Source organism: Cnephaeus nilssonii (genome assembly GCF_951640355.1).
Source record: "Cnephaeus nilssonii genome assembly, chromosome: 11".
Classification (NCBI taxonomy): domain Eukaryota; kingdom Metazoa; phylum Chordata; class Mammalia; order Chiroptera; family Vespertilionidae; genus Cnephaeus; species Cnephaeus nilssonii.
Genome location: NC_137082.1, coordinates 42382205 through 42404256, shown reverse-complemented (window position 1 = coordinate 42404256; position 22052 = coordinate 42382205). Strand labels below are relative to the sequence as shown.

Below are 22052 nucleotides of genomic sequence, written 5' to 3'. Positions count from 1 at the left end.
AATTACATCCTATTCACTATATTTGATGTTTTTCTGTGGTCACTAATATAGAAAATAAATATAGGATGAGACTGTAAATATCCAGAATTTTTTTTTTTTTGCTAAAAAACACATCAAAGGGTAATTATTATGCTACTAAACAGATTACCATAGAACTCTTTTATATACTAAATACTTAGAACTCTTTTATAGATTAAATACTGGGAACTTTATACTATAAATATCCACAAAATCAGCTTCACACCCCTTTTCGGAAACTCACGCATTTGTTACATAAACGAGGCCGCCCCTGCTTTTGTCCTTCACCACCAAAAAAGGGCCTTCCAGTGTGTGGGGTTTTACTAGGCCGTTCCTGGCCCTTCAGGCATCGATCCCAGAAGGCACCGCTTCAGTTCCTGACACGGTTTCTCAATGAAGAGCGTCAGGGCCAGCCCAGCGAGGAAGGTCAGCAAACAGTGTCCAGAGAAAAGGTAGAGCTGGAGAGAAAGAGGGGCACAGTGGGCACACTCACACTCTAAGTGTCCTCTTGTGTTTGGATCTTAAAGGGTACCATCCCGGCTGTGCGAAATGGATCTCTAGACAAACAGCCCTGAACATTAAAAAATTAAATAAAGCAAAGATATTATCCTGTGCAGAAGCCCTCCCTCAAACAAAACAAAGAACAATAGGCTCCCAGCCACAACAGCAGGCTCCTAACAAAGCCGAGAGGGTTGGCTTTGCTGCCCCGGAGAGAACAGCCACGATGCTGCAGAGCTGGGAGCGAAGACTCACCATGTTGGTGTCCGTGTAGTGAATGAGCGTCTCCTGGAGGCCGTTGTAGAGGATGATGACGATCGGATGCACCAAGTAGCAGGCGTAACTGATGCTGGCCAGGAAGCTCCACATGCCGCAGGAGAGCAGCTGGTTTATCGGACCTGCAGGGGACAGGCATGGAGAGTCATCGCCGCTCCCTCGGGTGCTGCACCTAAGTCTGTGGACTCCTTCTAAGAAGGTCTTCATTCATTATCATTTTTAAGAGGATGCACCCCCAAAACAAACCACCCAACTTCCTCTTATAGGAAGATGGAAATATAAGAAATGCTAATATTGAGTTCACAGTCAGTTCACTTCCTTACTGTGGATTGGACCCCTGAGCACAGAGCATCCGCGTGTGTAACAAGGGGCTGGTTCCGGGTGCAGCCGCACGAGCTGCGGGGCCTTGGGACCAGGCAGGGGACATGCCAGCCTCCGAGTCTTCGTCCACTACTGAGCAGCTTGCATTTGATCAACTTCAGGGTCCCTTTCAGGACAGATATTCCATAACTTGGGTCCCAAAGGATTCTTTTTTTTTTTTAATTGATTTTTTACAGAGAGGAAGGGAGAGGGATAGACAGTTAGAAACATCGATGAGAGAGAAACATCGATCAGCTGCCTCCCGCCCACCCCGCACTGGGGATGTGCCCGCAACCAAGGTACATGCCCTTGACTGGAATCGAACCTGGGACCCCTCAGTCCGCAGGCCGACGCTGTATCCACTGAGCCAAACTGGTCAGAGCCCAAAGGATTCTTATTCCTTTAGGATGGGTCCATCTACCATTCTAGATTGAGGGCCACTGCTGTCGGTGACGGGGCACCGCTGGAAGGTTTTAACTGAAGGCGTAACATGGGCGACTCAACAGAATCAGGCCTTGAACGGAGCAGGACCAGCACGGTCAGCTTTGGCAATGACTGAAGACGATGGAAAAGGTGGCTCGAGCCATCGAGATCCCTTCTCGTTCTGAGCGTCTGAATTAAACTCTTCTTCAAACGTTTTTTTTCTAGATATACTTTTCCAAAGGTCATCACGTGGACACACATTTTCTAAATATTTATGTAACCCACCCCCCCCCACATTCACCTACTAGTCTTGTCATTTGCTGACACCTCAGCACCCAGTTCCCACCGTGTGCCAAGTAGAGAGAAAGGGAAGGAACATCGGTGGCTTGCACAGACACTTCTAATCTGGACAAATCCTTTCTTTCCACTTAAGCCCCCTTTTTGCTTGATTTCCTGTGAGGTGAGGCCTGGCTCAGCAGGAATAGTCTCCCGGGTCATCGAAGGGCCGGGGACCTCCGTGGCTGTTCCGTCTCTTCTCCCAGATGAGTAAACCGAGGCCCGGGTGGGTGCCCCCGGAACTCATGTGCCCTGCACCGGGGTTGCTTTTCTCATGACCCTGCCTGCTCTCGTCCAACTTCTACACCAGCTTCATTGGAGAGGCTGCACATTTTCCTCCCAGAGCCTGCATTTGTACATAAGCCGGTGTAAAATCTCAAACAGAACATGTGGGGTTTTCCCCAAGGACACAGACGAGTGGCGGTTTCAGACTCATTCACCAGCAAACCAAAGCCCTTCTGGGCACACTGTTTTCACACTTGTCACCTTGAAAGGGCCAGTGTGAGCACACGAACATCGTACCTCCATAGCCTTCGTGACATGCGAGCACGACCCAGCCCACGGCCGCCGCCCACAGGCTCCGGTGCACGGCCTGGTAGACAGCAGCGGCCACTGAAGGGGTGGCAGAGGTGTCGTCCACGGCGTACGCCACAGCGACCACGGCGAACAGCGTGGACAGGGAGCAAATCCAGCCGAGCAGGGCCTGCACCTACAGGGCAGGGAACGACGCCGCTCACAGCCCGTTGGGGCCACTGCGCGTTGACTTCTCTGCGCGAACTTCCTCTTTTTGTACTATTACTGTCACGTTAGGTGTCTATTTATAAACTTCAATCAGCACCCACATTTGACTAAATGGAAGGTTCAGATTAGTGGTTGTGAGGGTTAGGGTTGGGGCGGGGTAGGGGAGGGGGGTGGCCATGGAGAGGTGGCACAAGGCGGATCTTTGTGGTGACAGAGGAGTCCTGTGCCTTGACTGTGGTGGTGGTCACACAAACTTACACACGTGCTACAACTGCACAGCCCTGTCACCCACACGTAAGTGAGTGCACAGGACGCCAGGGGTCGAAGGCCCGTGCGTGTACCCATGTCAGTTTCTTGGTTGTGACGATGGACTATAGTGGGGGGACCTGAGTCCAGGGGACACAGGACCTGTGCTGTTTTTGTCACTTGCAACGCCTCTCAGGTCATGTTTAAAGGAAAGTTAACTGAGAAAAAGAAGCTCACCTTGGTTTTGAGAATGTTTGCCGGGTGGTTTTGGTGCATGAAAATGCTCAGAAAGACGCCCACAAGGAATGGCCCGAATCGGCAATAGGGCTTCGTGTAGTACTCCAAAAAATACAGCACAGTCGCGTTTTCACTGAATAACAAAGGAAATAAGACAAAAGGCTAAGTTTGATCTGGACCTAATAAAGGGAGTCTCTCAGATGCCCACTGAGTCCATCAGCCAACCCAAAGTGAAATCTGGGGTACCTTTGTTCATTTCCTAAGTAACAACCCACACAGGGACCTCATGATCCTGCTGTGGGCCACAGCTGGCTTGCTAAGATTCCACATTGCCTTGGGCCCCTCTTCCCTGGATCCCAAGGAAATATGACAGTGGCCTTCATTTTCAATAGTTGTTTCTGGTGGCTGGTATGTCAGTATGACTCAAAAAAAAACATGGTTCTCAGAAGCGAACCTCTTCTGAAAGAAGTGAATCCCTCCCTGGGAGTTCGTACAGAATTCGATTGCCTGGGCCACACCCCAGTGATTCCACTGGTCCGAGGTGGCCCTTTCTGGGAGCATCAGTGGGAATTAAAAGGCCCCAGGGGACTCTCATGTGCATTCAGAGCTGAGAACCACTCTGTCACCTGGCCACGCCCACAGAGGACAGTGACATGACGGAAGGGCATGATGCTCCCCTGGTTAAAAGACCTGGGGTGTTCTGGTCAGTGTGGCTCAGCAGTTGAGTGTTGACCCAGGAACCGAGAGATCACGGGTTCAATTCCCGGTCAGGGTACATGCCCAAGTTGCAGGCTTATTCCCCAGTAGGGGTCATACAGGAGGCAGCTGATCGATGATGTTTCTGTCTCATAGATGTTTCTCTCTTTCTATCCTTCTCCCTTCCTCTCTCTCTAAAAATCAATAAAGGGGGGAAAAATTTAAAGGCCTACGGGGTAGTCATTCATCCCCCTCACAAATTCATATGGAGCACTTATGTGACAGGGATGGTTCTGGGCTATTTTACATCAGGTGGCCAGCGAGCGCTGCTCTGAGAAGGTGACATTTACACAAACACCTGCTGGACGTGAAGGAGCAAGCCCTGCCAAGATCTAGACGCTAAAGGAAAAGCATTCCAGTGTCAGGGAGCAGCAAGTGCAAAGGCCCTGAGGAGGGAGCATGGTTGGCGTGTGGATGTAAGGAGGTCAGTGGCTGCTCCAGCGTCGGCAAATAGGGGAGTGACGGGTGAGGTCAGACAGGGATTCTGCTTTGAGAGCAATGGATGGTGATTGGGGGAACTTGAGTAGATGACTGACAGGATCTGATTTTCATTTGCATCACTGACTGCTGCACTGAGAACAGATCAGCAGGTAATTGCGCCAGTTTATCCTGTGTAATACACAGGGTGGTCATAAAGACACACTTCGTTAGGGAAGCAATGTAGCCTCGTGCATAAGGTCCCAGGTTCAGCTCACACCTATGCCACGTACTAGCCATGTGACCTTGAAGGGGTAACCCCAACTTCCTCAAGTTTCAGACTCTCCAACAACAGAGTCCCCCCAGCAGCAGTTGGCCACTGGAGGAGAAACACAAGTCAGCCACGTGGGGGCGCTCCTTTCCTCCGAGAAGCACTTCAGAGGCCAGAGGACCCCTGGGCAAGTTGAAAGGTTCAGAAGCTTGGAAACAAAAGTGCCATCAACGTTCCCATCCGGGCTGAACATGCCCCACCCGGTTTTTCCACACGCCGCCCGGCACAGTGCAAACAGCCTGGCATTCGTCCCCCAGTCCTCCCTGGGAGGTCCTGGCCGTGCCCAGGCCAGGCAAGGCGCAGAGCCGGGCAGGCTGGGAACGGTTACCTTGCTTCTGACGGAGCTGCCACGGGGAGGTCATGAGCCAGTGTGAGCAAAGCAGTGGCAGTGAAAGATGCCAAGAACAGCGCGGCCCCGAGGAGGACAAGGACATGTTTACTTCTGCAGAGAAGAGGGGACATTGACAAGAGTGCTCTTCAGTTTCCTTCGCCGCAGAATCTGTGGACAGGAAAGACTTGCAACCTTGGCAAAGGCGAGGCCTGCCTTTGAGAGAGGCTGGCATGGGGCAACTGTGGCTGAGGGGGGCGAGAGGAATATTTACTTAAAAAATAAAATAATCTAGGGAAACGCTTGTGTCATAAAACCATTATAAGGAAGATACTAAAGTGTATGTGCAGAATCCTTTCATGCATAAGAATCTGTGCAGAAAAAGATCGGAAGGATAAACACCAAAATATGGACAGCGAATTCACGTCTCCTTGAGGGAGGAATCAGGCCCAGGGCAATTGTGTTCCCCTCTCTTCATCCTAATGTTTTCTCCAATGTCCTTAAATTTTTTTTTAATCTTCACCCGAGGTTATTTTTTCCATTGATTTTTATAAAGAGAGGAAGGGAGGGGAAGAGACAGAAAGAAACACCAGTTTATCCTGTGTAATACACAGGGTGATTATAAGGAAGAATTGCTAGATATGCTTCATTAGGGAGGCAAAATAGCATAGTATGTAAATCCTAGGTTCAGCTCACACCCATGCCACTTACTAGCCATGGGACCTTGAAGGGTTAACCCAAATGTGTCTCTCTCAAATCAATGTGTGAGAGAGACGCATCGATTGGTTGCCTCCTGCATGCCCCCAACCAGGGCAGGGAGCCTGCAACCTAGGTACGTGCCCTTGACTGGAATTGAACCTGGGACCCTTCAGTCTACAGGCTGACGCTCTATCCATTGAGCCAAACCGGCTAGGGCCCAATGCCCTTAAATTTAACAAAAGAGAAGAATACATCTTTTAAAATGTGGCATGGATAGGGCACACACCATCAGTTTCTCCATGAATGACTGAAGCCCTAGTTTAGAGCTTTTCTAAAACTAACAAAAATTCAGGTGATAAATCACCCACATGGAGAAGCAGGTACACGGATGGATTGCTTGGGGCACTATGAACCACTTAACTTTTTCTGGAGAGCCATCTCCTAGTGTGTCACAAAATTGTCCCTACCCTTTGACATAGTAATCCGACTTGCATATACACTGATTATTATGATCTCTGAACACATAATAATCTGGCCACTCAGTGTATATCCTATATAATAAAAGGCTAATATGCAAATTGTCCCCTCGACCAGGAGCTCGACCAGCAGGCAGGCCGGCCAACCGCCCATGTCCCCTCCCCCTGGCCAGGCTGGCCGGACCCCACCCATGCACGAATTCGTGCACCGGGCCTCTAATATATATATTAGATCCGTGGTCGGCAAATATATATATATTACACACACACACACACACACACACACACACACACTGAGTGGCCAGATTATTATATTATTATGCGTTCAGGGATCATAATAATCTAGCCACTCAGTGTATGATCCCAAGGAAATAACTAAGAGAAAGAGTAGTGTGCTCCAAGGCACTCATTGTCATCCACAGTCATGAAGAATGGAAACAATCTGGATGCCCTAACCTTCAAACTGGCATTTCATCCTAACACTGACAAGCATGCAGGTCATGCCAACATGTGGAAATGTTTATATGAACAGTTACATGGAAAACGCTGAGCACGAGATGTTACACACACATTGACCGTAGCTCTGCACAAACGCGGACTGCTGTGCGTAGGACAAAGATTGGGGAGAAGGTGGGAGAAGGTAAACAGTGCAGGATTTCATGCTGCAAACTCATCTGAGAAGTTCTTATCCCAGATTTTAAAAGCTGCTCTCCCCAGACCTGGAGCACTCTCCTGGGATTTTGTGGGAAAGGGCACACAGGGAGGAAACATGTCCCAGTGACTCACTTTCCATGGACGAAGACGATGCCCGGCGTTGTGAGATGGAAATGGAAGTCGTTGGCAAGGTACCACGTCCAGCCGTTGCACTGGGAAGAGAGCAAAGGTTACTTCTCTCGGCCATTTACCAGGTCTGCCTCCCACCGTCCCCCTTCCTGGACCAGGAGAGGAGTTCTGTAGGCAGGAGGGGATTTCCATGGAAGAGAAAGGAATGGTGATTTACAGGCACCTCACATACCTCATCTCATCTCATCTTTGTAACAAACCTATATGGTGGGTTCCAGTTTACAAAATGGAAATTCAGTTTTCTCTATTGTTTAAAAAAGAAAACAATAATAGCGAATCTCCTAGGACAGTGGTCGGCAAACTCATTAGTCAACAGAGCCAAATATCAACAGTACAACGATTGAAATTTGTTTTGAGAGCCAAATTTTTTAAACTTAACCTTCTTCTAACGCCACTTCTTCAAAATAGACTCGCCCAGGCTGTGGTATTTTGTGGAAGAGCCACACTCAAGGGGCCAAAGAGCCACATATGGCTCGCGAGCCACAGTTTGCCGACCACGGATCTAGGACAACTGTGGGAACAAAACTGTATCGTGTGACACAGATGCAAGGAATAATTATTGTTATGCAGTTGGAGTCAGGCTCGCCGCTGTTCTCTCTTCCGTGCCTCGCCCCCCTGCCCTCCCCCGCTCTAGGAGGAGAGAATGTGTCCTTTTAGAAGGGAGGCCTGGCTCCAGACGAGTTATGTGGGAAACCCAGGGTTCCCACGCATGACTGACATGAGATCGTCTGGCCAAAGCCACATCTTTCCACATCTTTCACCACTTACCTGTCTGTGTGACATGAGGCAGCTACCTGTACTTCTTCTTCAATGTCAGGACATTCCTGGGGCATCTTCTCCAGCACTTCAGCAATTAAGGGCACCTTGGCCTCCCTCCCACCCCCTCCGTCCAAGGGAGACCAGATTTACTCAACAGAAGCGACAGCTTTCCTGTCCCAGCTGGAGACAAGCTCCCTGGTGGGGGGATTTGCAAGGCCCTCACACCTCTGCTTCTAAGACCCAGGGTGGGTTTCACCTCTGAGAGGGACTGGCTGGTGTCGTCACTGATTCCCACACATGGCCCAAGCCAGTCTGCATCTAGGAAAACAGCCCCGGCTCTCTGTCCTCCATGGGCCTTGGCACAGACCTGGGCCCACCCGAAGGCAGTTGGGTGGTGATACGTGCCCTGTGGAAGCTGCTGGGCATTTGGATACCGAGGGCAGCTTCTAATTGGAAAGTGTTTGTGTGGGTGATTAGCCCCACGGGAGGGACTCTCTCTTCAGCTGCACTTCCAAGGCACATGCCACATCAGCGGCACAATTTCATCACAGCCACCTTACTTGCATCTGCTCCAAGGTCATCGTGGGTGAATTAGGGCTTTAAGGAAGCCGAAAGCAACACATACAAATGTTGTTGCCCGGTCAGATCTGGCTTGAAATGGAATGGAATGCATGATGGTGAGGGTGCGGTGCACTGCTCCATCCGTTCCAGGCTCTCCGTGTGGAGGTGAAGAAACTGTCCTCTCCCCCCGGGGCAGCACGGGCTGGACAGGAACCGGGCTGGGGCTGGGGCAGGGTCACCTGCGTTGCGGTCGTGCACCTCGATGGCTGGCCCCTCGGTGCCCACTACCCTGCTTCCCCCCCCTGCTTCCCCCAGCAACTGCCCCGCCAAGGTCGGTGCAGTCACCACCCTCCGTCACAAGAGACTGGCCTCCCTGCCCACAGCCCACCGCCTACAGCATCACCAGTACTCACTCCCGAGAACAGAGCAGGAGGAGGGGGACCAGACGCCTCAAGGTGGCCCTCAGGACGTTCACTGAACCATGGGACACGAGACACCGCCTTTGTGCCCATCCGCCCTTTGCCGCCAACACTCAGGACTCACCGCATTCCGGACCCACAGGAAGTCATTGAGCAGCAGCAAGTTCGTCCACCACGCTTGCCGGCAGTTGTCCAGGTGGAGCTTAGGCACCTCCCAGACAGGTCCCCAGGGAACCAGGGAGAACAATCCAACCAACAAGCACACGGAATACAGGTGAAGAGGCTGCAACCTGGTGGGAAAGAGCCAGGTGAGAGAAAGAGACCCCACCGTGCTCCCATTCAGGAAAGGCGGGGACTCATAAACATGGGGATCAGAGCCTCTAAACCAGATCGTACTGGGTGGATAACCACCTCCCACCCACACCTCAAACATCCGTGGATTCAAATTCGTTTCTTGAGCACCTATTATGTGCTGGCACCGGTGCTGCTGATGCAAAGCACTGCTCTAGATTGAGCAAGTCGTACACGTCAGCCACCGAACGAGGAACTTGGTAGATGTTTCCAAACCTCAGCACTCCTATCAGGTAACTGTGACCTCTGTTTTACAGATGAAGTGGTAGCTCCGAGAAGTTCACCTGGCATCAGCCCCTCTTGATGAAAAGACCTTCCTCCACCCCTCTTCTCCTCTCCCTTCCTGGATTCGCTTCTTCCTTCCTTCCCTCATACCCTTCCTCCTTCCAAGCGGATTTGAAGCAGCCACACAGATGATGGATAAGGCACCCAGTGTCTAGACCAGCCCGTTCAATAGAAATAGAATTCCAGCCACATCTGCCCCCGAGGTTCTAGGAACCACATTTTTAAAAGTCAAAAATAAACCGGTACAATTCATTTGAATAATATGCTTTATTTAGCCCAATAAATCTATATTCTTCTCATTGGGACAGGTAACCAATATAAGAAATTATTGAGTTACTTTGCATCCTCTTTTCTCTTGCCAAGTCTTTAGATTCCGGTGTGTGTGTTACACTGGCAGCATGTCTCAAGGGGCCACGTGTCCGGTGGCCACTTCCGGGACATGCAGTCCAGAGTTCCCACGGGAGGCTGTGCAGCGGGGCACGCACAGTTCTGGGTGGGCTGCGGTCAGAGACGTCTTTTTAAAAAACGCATTGAAAAGTTCCGGGGAATGCAAGGCGGGCAGAGCACATGGCCCTGCAGCACCTCCACGCCTCGGTGGGGGCATCAGGGCCTGGGTGTGTGACAGATGGGAAGGGCAGGACCGCTGGAGTTGTACCTGCAGGCCTTCTGTCCTCCCCACAGTGATAAAATCCCTCGGGGAGGGTCCGGGAGGGCGGTGGGCATGCAGGCAGCAGGGCTGGAATTGCTGATCAAAGTCAGAGAGAAAGGGCACCAGCCTGTGCCACGGGGCAGCACCCAGGGCAGCTCAGACAACAGCCACGAAGCCCTCCCTGGGTGCTGGGCCCTGCCAGGGTCAGCCATCAGACCCGCTGCCCAGCAGCTGCTCCCACCGGCCTCCCTTCCCGCCATCTGTCTCCTCCCTTTCCCCAGGGAGAGTAAGTTAGCCCCTGCTCCCCTCAGAGGCAGAGCTCAGGTCAGATGTCCACAGGAGGGAGTGTGCGCCGACTGTGTCCCCACCCATTAGCACAGCCCTCCCTGGGGTGCTGGTGCAAACGCAGCCTCTGGGCCCGGGACTGTGGGGCGGAGGCTGCGGGGTGGGCTGTGGCTGGAGAGGCGAGGCTACAAGGGAAAGAACAAGAAGCATGCGCTCTGGTTTGTCTACATTTTTCTCACTGAGACAATCACATCACTTCTCTCTTTCCTCTTCTTCGGAAAACACAGGGGATGATTCCTTCTACGCTTTGAAGGAGGAGGAGGATTTCTGCCTCCTAAGATTTTTTTGAGAATTAAATAAGATCAGTAAGAAAATAGTTTGAAACATTGAAAGTGTCATATAAATGTACACAGGCTTTGTTTTTTCCAAACTTCCAGAGGATTGCAAGTCAAAGTAGGTTTTCAAAGCCTAGACTGCAATACCAGCCATGGTTGTGGAGGGCTGAGGAGCAGGGGCTCTCAGACCTGGTGGGTGGGAAGGTGAACTGGAAAATCTCCATCAAGATGTTAGCTGCACCAAACCAGCAATTGCACTGGTAGGAATTCATCTGCAAACATCCTATATAATAAAAGGCCAGCGACCATAAGCATAACGACCGGAATGACCGCTCGACCAGTCGCCATGAGGTAATTGACCACCTCTCGGTCCCTCCCGCCTCCCCTCCCCCTGGCCCGCAGGCTCCAATTGAAGCATGGCGAACAAGGAACCACGACAAACCAAGGTGAGTGGCTGCGGGGTGGGACTGGTGAGCAGGCGGAACGGCTGACCTCTTGACCTCTTGGTCCCCGCCGCCCCCCCTCTCCGCCCCGGCCCACAGGCTCTGGTGAAGCGAAGCCATGCTGCGATCGGAGAACCACAGTGAACCGGGGGCTGGAAGCAGAGTGGGACTGGAGACTGGTGAGCGGGCAGAAGATGGCCCTGATCGCAGGCTAGGCCTAGGGACCCTACCCATGCTCGATTTTGTGCGCTGGGCCTCTGGTATTCATATAATTGCACACATATGCACATGCATTGTATCATTGTTTGAAATAGCAAAAAACTTGGAAATGACCTCCTGTGATGGGGACAGGTCATATGCATGATGGTCTACCCACACAGTGCCATCCCAGGCCGCCTTTAAAATCAGTGAGAAGGGTCCTTGCATGCAAATAGAGGTGTGTGCCGATGTTAAATCATGAAGTGGAAAGAGCTACATGAGAAAGAGCGTATAAAATATAGTATATAGTTTAATCCTATTCATAAAAAACAGTGCACATAAATATATGGAAAGTCTCTGCAGGAATTCACAAGAAACTGTTCACAAAGGTGTCCTGTAGGAAGTGAGACTAGAAGGAGGCCCCGTAATTTTAGTGCGTAACCATCTGTTAGAGTTAGGCATTTTTATCACAACCTATTTTTTAAAAGCCCAATTTTCTTTATGTGGCTCCTCTTTGGAATAATCACAGTTTTAAGGGTCCGGAGCACCCACTCCCCTCGTTTCCCATGAGATAAGCTCTGTGCTGATTTACCCCTTGACATTGGGGTTTTGCAGTTTCTGATAACTTGCAGTAGCTCCCGGCTGGTCCCCTGTCTCCTGCCCCTGCCCAGTTACAGTCCAGTCTCTGCCCTGCAGCCAGAGTGATTCTTGTGAAATGTAAATCTGACCAGCCACTGCCCACCGGAATCCTCCAAAGCCTTTCTGTCTCAGAATAAAAGGGAAAGTCCTTCAGGTGGCCACAGACGCTGCAGGACCTGGGCCATCCTCCCTCCCGCCCGCCTCTCTGACCTCATCCCCTCTGTTCTCCTCTCCAGCACCTCCGGCTCTTTGAGGCTCTTCAAATACACCAAGCATGCTCCCTCCTCGGGGCCCTTGCACCTGAACCCCTGAACGGACCCTTCTTCCCTACAGCATTTTCTTTGCTTAGAACATTCCTTTACTTCCTTCAAGGTTCTTGACAAATGTCACCTTCCCCGACCACCCTTACAGAGGAAGACCCTGTCTTACTTCCTTCTCCAAACCGTCACTTTGTGGCAGTTATCATCACCGACCTGTGATAAATGTTTGCATATTGCAGCTGAATGTTGCCTATTGATTCGTTTATTGTCTTCTCCATCACTCACGTGTAAGCCCCATGCTAGCAGGCACCACATGGTTTATCAACTGCTAAATGCTCAGGGCTTAGCACAGCGCCTAGCACATAGGGGACCCTCAATAAATAGAGAGAGGGTGTGAACAAAGGATCTTACTTCCACTCCTCTTGGAGGGAGGGAGGCAAGCAGCAAACCAGAGAGCTGGCCGCGTGATTGAGAACAGCAAAGAGCATGGCTGCTTTCTCACTGGGTTTACCTTGAAAAGGATGAGTTCAAACTATGGGTTGGTGACGGGCCCCTCTCTTTTTCAACAGCGCTGTGCCGGGTTGGGCTCACTCTCTTCCTGGTCCAACCTGGCCCTCTTCCAGACCTCCCTACCTCAAGAATGCCACCATCTGCTATGTCGCTCCAGCCAGAAATGTGTCCTTGACTTGCCCTCTCTGCATTCCCTCTGCCCATCACCACTCTGACTCCTGCTCTCCTGTTACATAGTGCAGTGATTTACTCACTGGGGTCCTTGCCTTCATCGTGCCCCACAATGCCTCACTGCCCCTCGCCCCCCACTTCAGCTCTCCCTGCCCCTCACCATGACTTTATCTGCCTCCTCGATCCCCAGCTCCAGGATCTTTCCTCTGAAGCAAGTTTACCAGGCGGAACACACCATGCCATTGAATCTCCCACTACAAACACTAACCACCCATCTTATCACTGAGCCCTTGGCCTGAATCCAGTCCCTCTCCTCCACAAGACCTCAGGGCAAGGGAGCTACTTGACCCTGTGCCTCACACCCAAGTGATATTGACAGAAGCAGCATTCTGTCCTTCCCAGGATGAGGGCTAGACTTAATAGAGCTTGGAAGAAACCACACATTTATGGCAGAAAGGAATCACTAAAGGTCTACTCCTTAGCTTGTACTCATTCTTAGCCCATTTACAGGCAAAGTTAAAAGGTGTAAATAATGATAACAACAGTAACAATGATAACTTACTTTGCTAAGTTCTTTACATACATTAGCTCATTTAATCCTCACGAGAGGCCAATGAAGTGATGTCATTACTCTCTCCACTTTTGAGATGAGAAAAGTCAAGCACAGGGAGATTGTAACACTTGCTCAAAGTCACACAGCTAGGAAGTGATGGAGCCAGAATACAAGCCTGGCAAACAAACTAGAGAATCAGATCTTACCCACTCGATTTTATTAGCCCAGAAGATTGTTTCAACACTCCCCTTCCTATTTCATGAGGGTGTAGTGTGACAAGAAGGGCATGGGTCATGAGTAATGAGAGCTGGGCTCTAGTTCAGCACCAAATTGATTCAGAAAATATACAAAGGAAGGGATTGGGGTCCATGAGTTGAAGGTCCTTTTCCGCCTAAACTTAGACTGTCTCATTGCACATCTGCCACTCCATCACACTGGTTTCATATTTTGTCCCAACAGTGTCATCCTTCTGCTCCAACCAACCACACATTCGCAAGGATCACCAGCCGGTTTCCTTCTCAGCAGAACGACTATTGTCCCAAGGGTCAACCGGCCCCTCTCCTGGTTGTATCTTATTTTATCTTTATCATTACCATTAGCACTCTTACTCACAGGATCAAATTATTACCAATTTACAGGAGCCATACAAATTCTCCTGTTGAATATGAGTGCATGAAAATCTGATAGTACATTGATTGAAATTTGGTGCCCATCAGCTAAGGAATAAGGATGTTTTTTCTTGTTTAATATACCTCAAATTTTATTAGGACCACTACCATGAAAACTGGAATCTTCCACTGGCAAAAGCCATTAAACCAGCAAAAAACAACTATATTTAAGGAAGAAAACAATTTCTCTCCATTTATTTTTCTTTAAACATTCTTTCAAAAGAGGGTTAATAATTTAAAAAATCCTAAATTGTTACACAGCAATAGTAAATTGAGAAATTATATAAGTAAACCTACCTTATAAGGCGACTAAAGTAGTATCTGAGTATAACTTTAGCCGTTATTCCTTTTTCTGAAGACTGCTGCATCTTTAAAAATGACCTCGCGCTTAACCAGCCACTGAGAGAAAGAGAAGAATAGGCACAGGAACTATTTATCAGTGATAACGCTCATTGGTTGATTAATTTGGTTTCCAAGTCAAAATAACAATCTTTTCTTTTTTTTTCTTGCTTATGCTGCAAGTCCATGGCCATTCACTTCGGGGTCAACCACTTCCTCACTGTGGACCCAGGCTGATTGAGCAGCCACTCTCTCCACGTTCACCAGTGATCATGCAGAGGACGGGAGAGTTCTGGAGGGCCTCAAACCAGCAGTTACACGTCCTCACCCAGAAAGGACACGTTTAAAGCTCTCAGCATGATGGCAATACCAGGTACCACTCGGTCAGACCTAGAGATGTGGCCCACCAACCACAATGGGGCCAGGAAGTGGTATGTTGCCAACTGAGGGTGAAGAGCCAGAAATATCCAGTGAACACTAGTGACTATTGTCCCAAGCATCAACCAGTGATCTTTTGCTATTAACATCACTAGGGCTGCTTTTGCTTTTGTTTCTGGAGCCATAGCAAACTACTTTGCAATGGTTTTTGAGTGAATAATCAAATAGATGAATAAACAGCCCAATTAGATAAAAGGGACAATATTGCCAATCCTGCTTACTTAATATGGAAATGAAGACTCAAGGACTGTTATGTGGGTTGCCCAAGATCCCAGTGAGAATTCTCAGCCAACATATCCTGATGACAAACTCATCACTCAGAACATTCCACTGAAGGAACCAAGGATATGCCTCTGAGTTAGAACTTGATGGTAAGCAAGTTTGTGAGTTTCCCAACCTTTTAACTTCCATTCCAAGGATCCGATGGGTGTTTCCCTAAGGAACAAATGGATTTCCTGTGCAAAAGGCCCTGGGTGTTGGGTGGGACTTGGAAGGGATCAGGGAAGGTTGGAGAATGTCTTTATTCTCTGCCAGATAGATTTTCTTTCGAGATGCAGCAAACAGTAGCCACTATAACAGGAACAGAATTTAAAGAGACAACTAAGAAAGGACGCTGAGATGGGGAATTAGGACGGTCGATTCTGATTCTGGCCTCCTCTGAATTTCAGGAGAGAATCAGGGGCCTGAGCTAGCCTTTCCTTTCAGTGACTGGCTCCCCCTCCACCAGCGTGGTTGCTAAGCAAGGGCCGGGTCTCCCTCTGTGTGCGGCCATGCACTGTCCAGCCTTCAAGTTCATGAAGACAGGACAAAGGGACGGGCCGGCAGGAAAACAGGCTCCGAGCGAGACAAGTAGCTCTAGGAGATGGAGAAGAGCCAGAGACCTAAACAGGCTGGGAAAGAGTCAAGGAGGAGGGGTCAGTGAGGGGGAAGGGGGACATCTGTAATACTTTCAACAATAAAGATAAATGTTTTTAAATCCTGCGGTAGAGATGTGGCAAGTCACCCTGAGAGGTAGAAAAGGATTTTAAACCGTCACCGACTAATCATTCATGTCCTTGGTTTTCCTATGTAAACCCATCAGTGACATGGTGGTTAAGACACAGTTTCACCATGAAACAAACATTACATTCGACTTCTGATTCTAATGTGCCTACCTGGGGGACTTGGGTAAGTGATTTCCTTTCTGAACATCAACTTTCTCATCTGTAAACATGGGCATGATGTTGGTTCCGGCTTTATAGGTTTATGGTGAGAATCGTATGGGGTGGAAGATTTTAAGCTCTTAGCATAATGACCATACTAGGTATCACTATTAGTAATGTTTCCATTGTTCAAACAAAAAGTTTACTTAAAAGAATATATGCACTTTATAAAGTAATAAAGTGAAAATTGGGAGGAAAAAATAATTACTGAGACTGGCAATGAAAAATAAAAGCAAATCGGGATAAAGAAAAAAAAATGTACAGCTTTGTCTCCCAGGCAGTACTGGGATCTACGCGGCTTCACCGTCCGCCATCACGTCTCTCACTGGGGCTCCCTCGGTGGTTCTCAGACCTTTACGGTGGCAGCAGCTAGAGGGCTTGCACCAGCCCAGGTGTCTGATTCAGGGGGTCTGGGTGGGGCCTGAAAATCTGCATTTCTAACGGGCTTCCAGATGGTGCTGGTGCCACTGTGCAGACACCAGACTCTCAGAACCACCGATGACAGGCACAGCCCTCTCCAGGCCACAGACGAGAGGGGGGCATAGGTGTGTCGTTTTCTTGGACGTCTGCAATTTCAGAAACCTGGGTCTGTGCTTTGGATATCTCAGGGCTGACCTGATGGCTTCTCTGCTGTCCCGTTTCCCCCTGATGGCCCAGGATGGCCCAGGATGACCTGTGGCCTCCCGCACCCTCCATTCTTCCCTCCTAGTGGCAATTCTGCAGCTTGAGTGTTGGCTTAGGTTCCATCCACCCCACTCTGTCCTTGGCAGCCGCCCTCCCAGGGCTTGGAGCTCTGCCCATCAGTGCCTGCAGCATATGGTGTGGGGGTTGCCTTGTTCTTATTAGCCTCCTTTGCAGGGAACAGAGTTCTGGGCTGTGGGCGGACTTCCCTACCCTCGGGGCTGCCCTGGTCCCCTGCAGGTGGGCTCCACCTGGTTAGACTCAGCTATGCCCTGTGGGAAAGTCTGGTGCCCAGGGTTCCGTATCTCTGCTGGGTTTGCTGCGATGGTGGATTCTGACCCTTGCCTGTCTGGGCTACTCTCTGTCGTCACCTTGGCCACCGCCTAGCATGAGCTGTTGCCCAAGTGGACAGGTTTCAGCTTACTCTGTACCTACTTTTTCTGCATTGCCCCGAGAAATGATCACACTAGAGTCCTGAGATGAAACAAATAAGAAATCATTTCAACAACTATTTACCCATCAGTACTATGTGCCTGGCGCTGCTTTTGGCACTGGGGTAGCAGCACAGAAAACAAAATATCCTGCCTTACATTCCAGTGAAGACAGATAAGAAAGGAAGGGGAGCGGGGATGAAGGGGGAGGCGGGGCAGCGGGGGGGCGGGGGGGGGAAGACGCAGCTAAAATAGATAAAGAGAAGATGAAGTAGAGAGTGCTGGGTGGCTCCATTTTAAATCAGGGGATAAGAAGGGCCTTTCTGGGTAGATGTCATTTGAGTAAAAACCTGACAGAGAAGAGGGAGCAAGTCACCAGGATATTGGGGAAGTGTTGCAGAAAATGAACGGTCATTAGCAATCTCTTACTATTGCTCATCAGGCTCCTTTTTGGACCCCTCCTCTTATTTCCAGCTTCCAAAGGCGGGGACACCAGCTGTCCTAGGATTCAGCCCTGATCTGTCATTCATGCCCCTCCCAGCACGATCTGATTCAGTCCTGTGGCTTTAAAAACCACCTGTATCCCATCCATTCCAAAATTTCCATCTCCAGCCTTGACATTGCCACTGAGCTCCGTTCATACAGAGCCAACTGCTTACTTAACATCTCTGCGTGGATGTCTAAAAGGTCCCTTAATCTTAACTTGTTCAAAACAGAAAGCTTGACTTCCCTCCCCAAACCCTGCTTCTCCTCTGATCTTTCCCATGTCAACTACTAACATCGCCATCTGCTCAGTTATCAAAGCCAAAACCTAGAAGCTGTCCTCAACTTCTCTCTTCACATTTCACATCCAATCCATCAACAAGTTCTAACAATTCCACCTCTGAACTGTGTCTTGAGCATGACCTTCTTTCGATCCCAGCCACCACCTCCCAGACCAAGCCTTATCACTTCTCTGAAATTCAACCAAGGTCACCTGAATGATCTCCCTGCTTCCGCCTCTGCCCTTCTTAGATCTATTATTATCACCGGAGATCCTATCACTTTCCACTTTAAAGCAATCCAGCGACTTTCCATTTCACAAGACTCCCATCCAAACTCCTTAGCTTTGCTACAAGGTCCTCGCTCCCTCCAGCTCCCTCCACCGGCACTATGCTTGGCCTTCTTTCTGTTGTCTGTTTCCCAGATGGCTCAGGATGCCCCCGGGGCCTCTCAGGCCCTTTAACAAGGCTCACTCTCTCTTGCCTTAGTCCTTTGACACTAGTTGCTGCCTCTGCCTGAAACTTTCTTGTCCTGGGCCTCCCGGAGTTGGCTGCTTCTTACCACTCAGGTCTCAGATGGAACAGCCCCTCACTAGACAAACCTTCTCTAACCTCATTGAAACAAATACCCATTCTATCTCCTTCCTAGCTATTTCTTTACTGACATTTATTACTATCAGATTGCTTCTTGTTTATTTCTGTCTATTGTTGGTTTCCCATGCATGTACACACACTAATGGAAGCACCATTGGGAGTCCTTGCTTGTTTTATCCACTGAAGTAGCTCAGGACCTAGAACAATGCCTGGCAAATAGGCATTCACTAGATTGTGGCTGGATGGATGAATGATTAGCATCTGATAAAAAGAGCTGCTATCATCACCATCTCCCTGTGAAGGGATGCTTAAGTCAGAAGAGGTAGAAGCAGGCTAGCACAGTGGCTAAGATGTAAACTCTGGAGTCAGACTGCTTGGGTTTAAATCATGGGTCCACCAGGACTATCCCCCTCAATCTCAATTCCCTTCTCTTCAAAGTGGAGATTTTGTGCTCTACCCATACAATGGAACATTACTCATCCATAAAAAGAAATGAAATACTGACACATGCTACAACATAGATGAACCTCAAAAACATCATGCTAAATGGCCAGAGCCAGGCACAAAAGGGCACATATTGTACAATGTGTTTATATGAAACTAGAGGCCCAGTGCATGAAATTTGGGATTGGGCCTAAACCAGCAGTCAGACATCCCTCTCACAATCCGGGACTGCTGGCTCCTAACCGCTTGCCTGCCTGCCAGCCTGATCACCCCTTAACCACTCTCCTGCCAGCCTGATCAATGCCTAACTGCTCCCCTGCTGGCCTGGTCACCCCCAACTGCCCTCCCTTGCAGGCCTGGTCACCCCTAACTGTCTTCCCCTGCTGTCCTGGTCGCCCACAACTACCCTCCCCTCCCGGCATCTTGTGGTGGCCATCTTTGACCACATGGGGGCAGCCATCTTTGACCACATGGGGACGGCCATCTTGTGCGAGGGCATGAGGGTCAATTTGCATATCACCTCTTTATTATATAGGATAGTTAAAACAGGTAAGTCCATAGATACAGGAAGCAGATTTCCAGAAATGAAGGGGAGGGGATATCGGGCAGTAACTTCTTAATGGGCATGAGGTTTTCTTTGGGGATGATGAAAATGTTTGGAACTAGATAGAAATGGTGGTGGCACCACATTGTGAATGTGCTAAATGCCACTAAATTGTTTACTCTCAGTGGTCAATTTTATGTTATGTGAATTTTACCTCAACTAAAAATATGGGGATTTTAACAATGGTCCCTACTGAACAGGGACATCATGAGGATTAAAAGAGGTGATGCTGCAAAGTACGTCATGAGGTGCCTGACATTTACCAAACAACTAAGAAATTTTACCACTCAGTAGTTATTTTACATAGAAATCGCTTTATGAAACATCATATCATTTTCTTTTCTTGTTTCACATTTTACCATGGTGAGAACTGGAAACTTTATCATGGATTTGCCTCAGCCCACGAACCAGAATTTGAGAGCCACTGAAGTAAACAATTTTGAGAAATATAATCACCTTTTGTAAAAGGCCCCCTTTAAAGAGCCATCCTCACTCATTTAGTAACCTGAAAATACAAAGGGGAGGAGCTTGTGGCAGCAGTGCTGTGCCGTGATGGACAGGAGCCAAGGGCAGGTGGGTAAATGTGAGCCATTCAGTTTTTCTCACTAAAGTGAGGATGGCAACGCATACACACACCCCCAAACAAGCAGCAACAAGCCTGACAGCAGGAAAAACACCGTATTACCTGATCAGGAAAAATGTGTCAACCCCAAGATAGAATGGGCCACTCCGAGAATAAAGGTAGAGCGGGTTTTTAAGCACTCTGGCTTTCCATTCAAGCACATTATCTGTAACAAACAATAAAAAACTGTGTCTATTGGTTTAATAGGAAAAAATCATGTGATTTATCTTCTCAGAAAAAGCAAGAGAAACACATTCCACTTTCAGTTGTATTGGGAGGGTGTCAGGTATCCCCATAATTCACGTATGAGGGGACTTGGACCAAAAAGAAAAGGGAGGAGACGGAGGTACCTAGTAACTAAGGCTCTGTGTGCCTCTGTGCGCTCAGTGGCCTCAGCCCCCTTAGGACTACAGCAGCATCACCTGCTCATGGGCCCGTGCAGATCTCTGGGAGGTTCTTCACACCCCTCTCAGCTTCCCCCCAACTTTGATGCATGCATCTGGCCCCGCGGGGACAGTACCCCTGGGAGAGTACTTGATGGGAGTTCTTCGGGAGTGCAGCAACGGGGAAAGGTCGAGAAACATTGACTTGCCTAATGCATAGTACTTATCTACGCTTGCCTGTTTTTCTAGGAGAAAAAAATGTCAGTTTCCGGCATCATTAATCATGATGAGAGGGAGCCCAGCTGTTTGGACAATGAAAATACAATCTCAGGTATCACTTGCTAGCCAGGTGCCTGATTTATACCTCGGAGGAGGCAAAGCAGCCACTGGACAATGGCCTGGAAAACTCATTTATGGGAGGTCCCGGCCACATCTCTAAGCCAGGGGAAAGCTATGGCCTCCCATCCTATGGCCCAACGTGACCCGCTCACACAAACATGCTCTCCTCCTTAGAGGCCCATCCGTCCTCCGCACCCAGAGACAGCCATGCGGTCATCTGACTGGTGTGCCCCGACATGATCCACAGGAGACTCAAGACTCGGATGCCATTCAGGGCAGAGCATGTGCTTCCTGGCGTCGTGGTGGTCCAGATGGCTGGCACGTTCTTCTGCCAAGAAAAGCATCTCAGAGCCCGGTCCACGGCTCCTAGACATCCTAGGCGAGAGCAGAGGTGTCACTGTCCCCCTGAAAGTCAGACCAACCCACATGCCGCCCCACTAACAAAAACGAAAACACACCCCAGTGATCTTGGCTGTCCCCAGACGATCCCTCACTGTGGTCCTGGACCGCCCACCTCAGTTCTCCATCGTCCCCTATGGATCTGTATGTGGACCTCTGGACTTAGTCTCCTTCCCCAGTGAACCCTGACTTTGCCTGACAGACATGACTTGAGGTTGGCGCCCACACTGCCTTGCACAAAATACACTGCCCAGGTTCAGGCCCCAGGATGCCAAGGCCTGACCACAGTCTGGTGTTAGAAAGGGTTGGGGGGAGGGGAACTTAGACATTATTAAGAAAGCACATGATAGGGCAGCATTTTGCTGGAAATGGCATCCCTGGTCCTCTCCCAAGAATGAATCACCTACAAATAACATCGCTGTCTGTCAAGGTACAGGTATGAAAACAGAGGGGCAGGTGGCCCAGAGGGTAAGGGTGCAGGCCGTATGTGAGGTATTCCTGGCTCTGAGTCTGGCTATCACTTCCTAGCTCTGTGACTTCTGGCAAGTGAATTAACTTCTCTGTGCCTACGTTTCCACATCTGCAAATGGGGAATCAAAGCAGGTCTTCAATCATAGGATTATTATGAAGAACAAATGAGATAATATCATAGCTACTAGGCTCACTATTTTAAGCCCTGTTGCTTTAAGAATAGCTCATCCCTTCTACTTAATTTATTCCCTGCATTTTTCCATTTCAATTTAA

General features: G+C 49.4%; 1 protein-coding gene across 1 annotated transcript in view; it reads right to left on the bottom strand.

Annotated features, from left to right (window-relative positions):
* Positions 1-341: 341 nt before the first annotated feature.
* Positions 342-22052, bottom strand: part of LOC307107495 (O-acyltransferase like protein-like) — a gene marked incomplete at both ends in the record, with an annotated part of 45651 nt that continues 23940 nt past the window's right edge. The window contains 10 exons of the mRNA XM_079784730.1: positions 342-476; positions 772-914; positions 2434-2620; positions 3136-3268; positions 4968-5081; positions 6929-7008; positions 8849-9014; positions 14369-14470; positions 20251-20353; positions 21105-21284. Of these exons, the coding sequence (XP_079640856.1) occupies positions 342-476; positions 772-914; positions 2434-2620; positions 3136-3268; positions 4968-5081; positions 6929-7008; positions 8849-9014; positions 14369-14470; positions 20251-20353; positions 21105-21284 (1343 nt within the window). The remainder of the gene's footprint in view (positions 477-771; positions 915-2433; positions 2621-3135; positions 3269-4967; positions 5082-6928; positions 7009-8848; positions 9015-14368; positions 14471-20250; positions 20354-21104; positions 21285-22052) is intronic.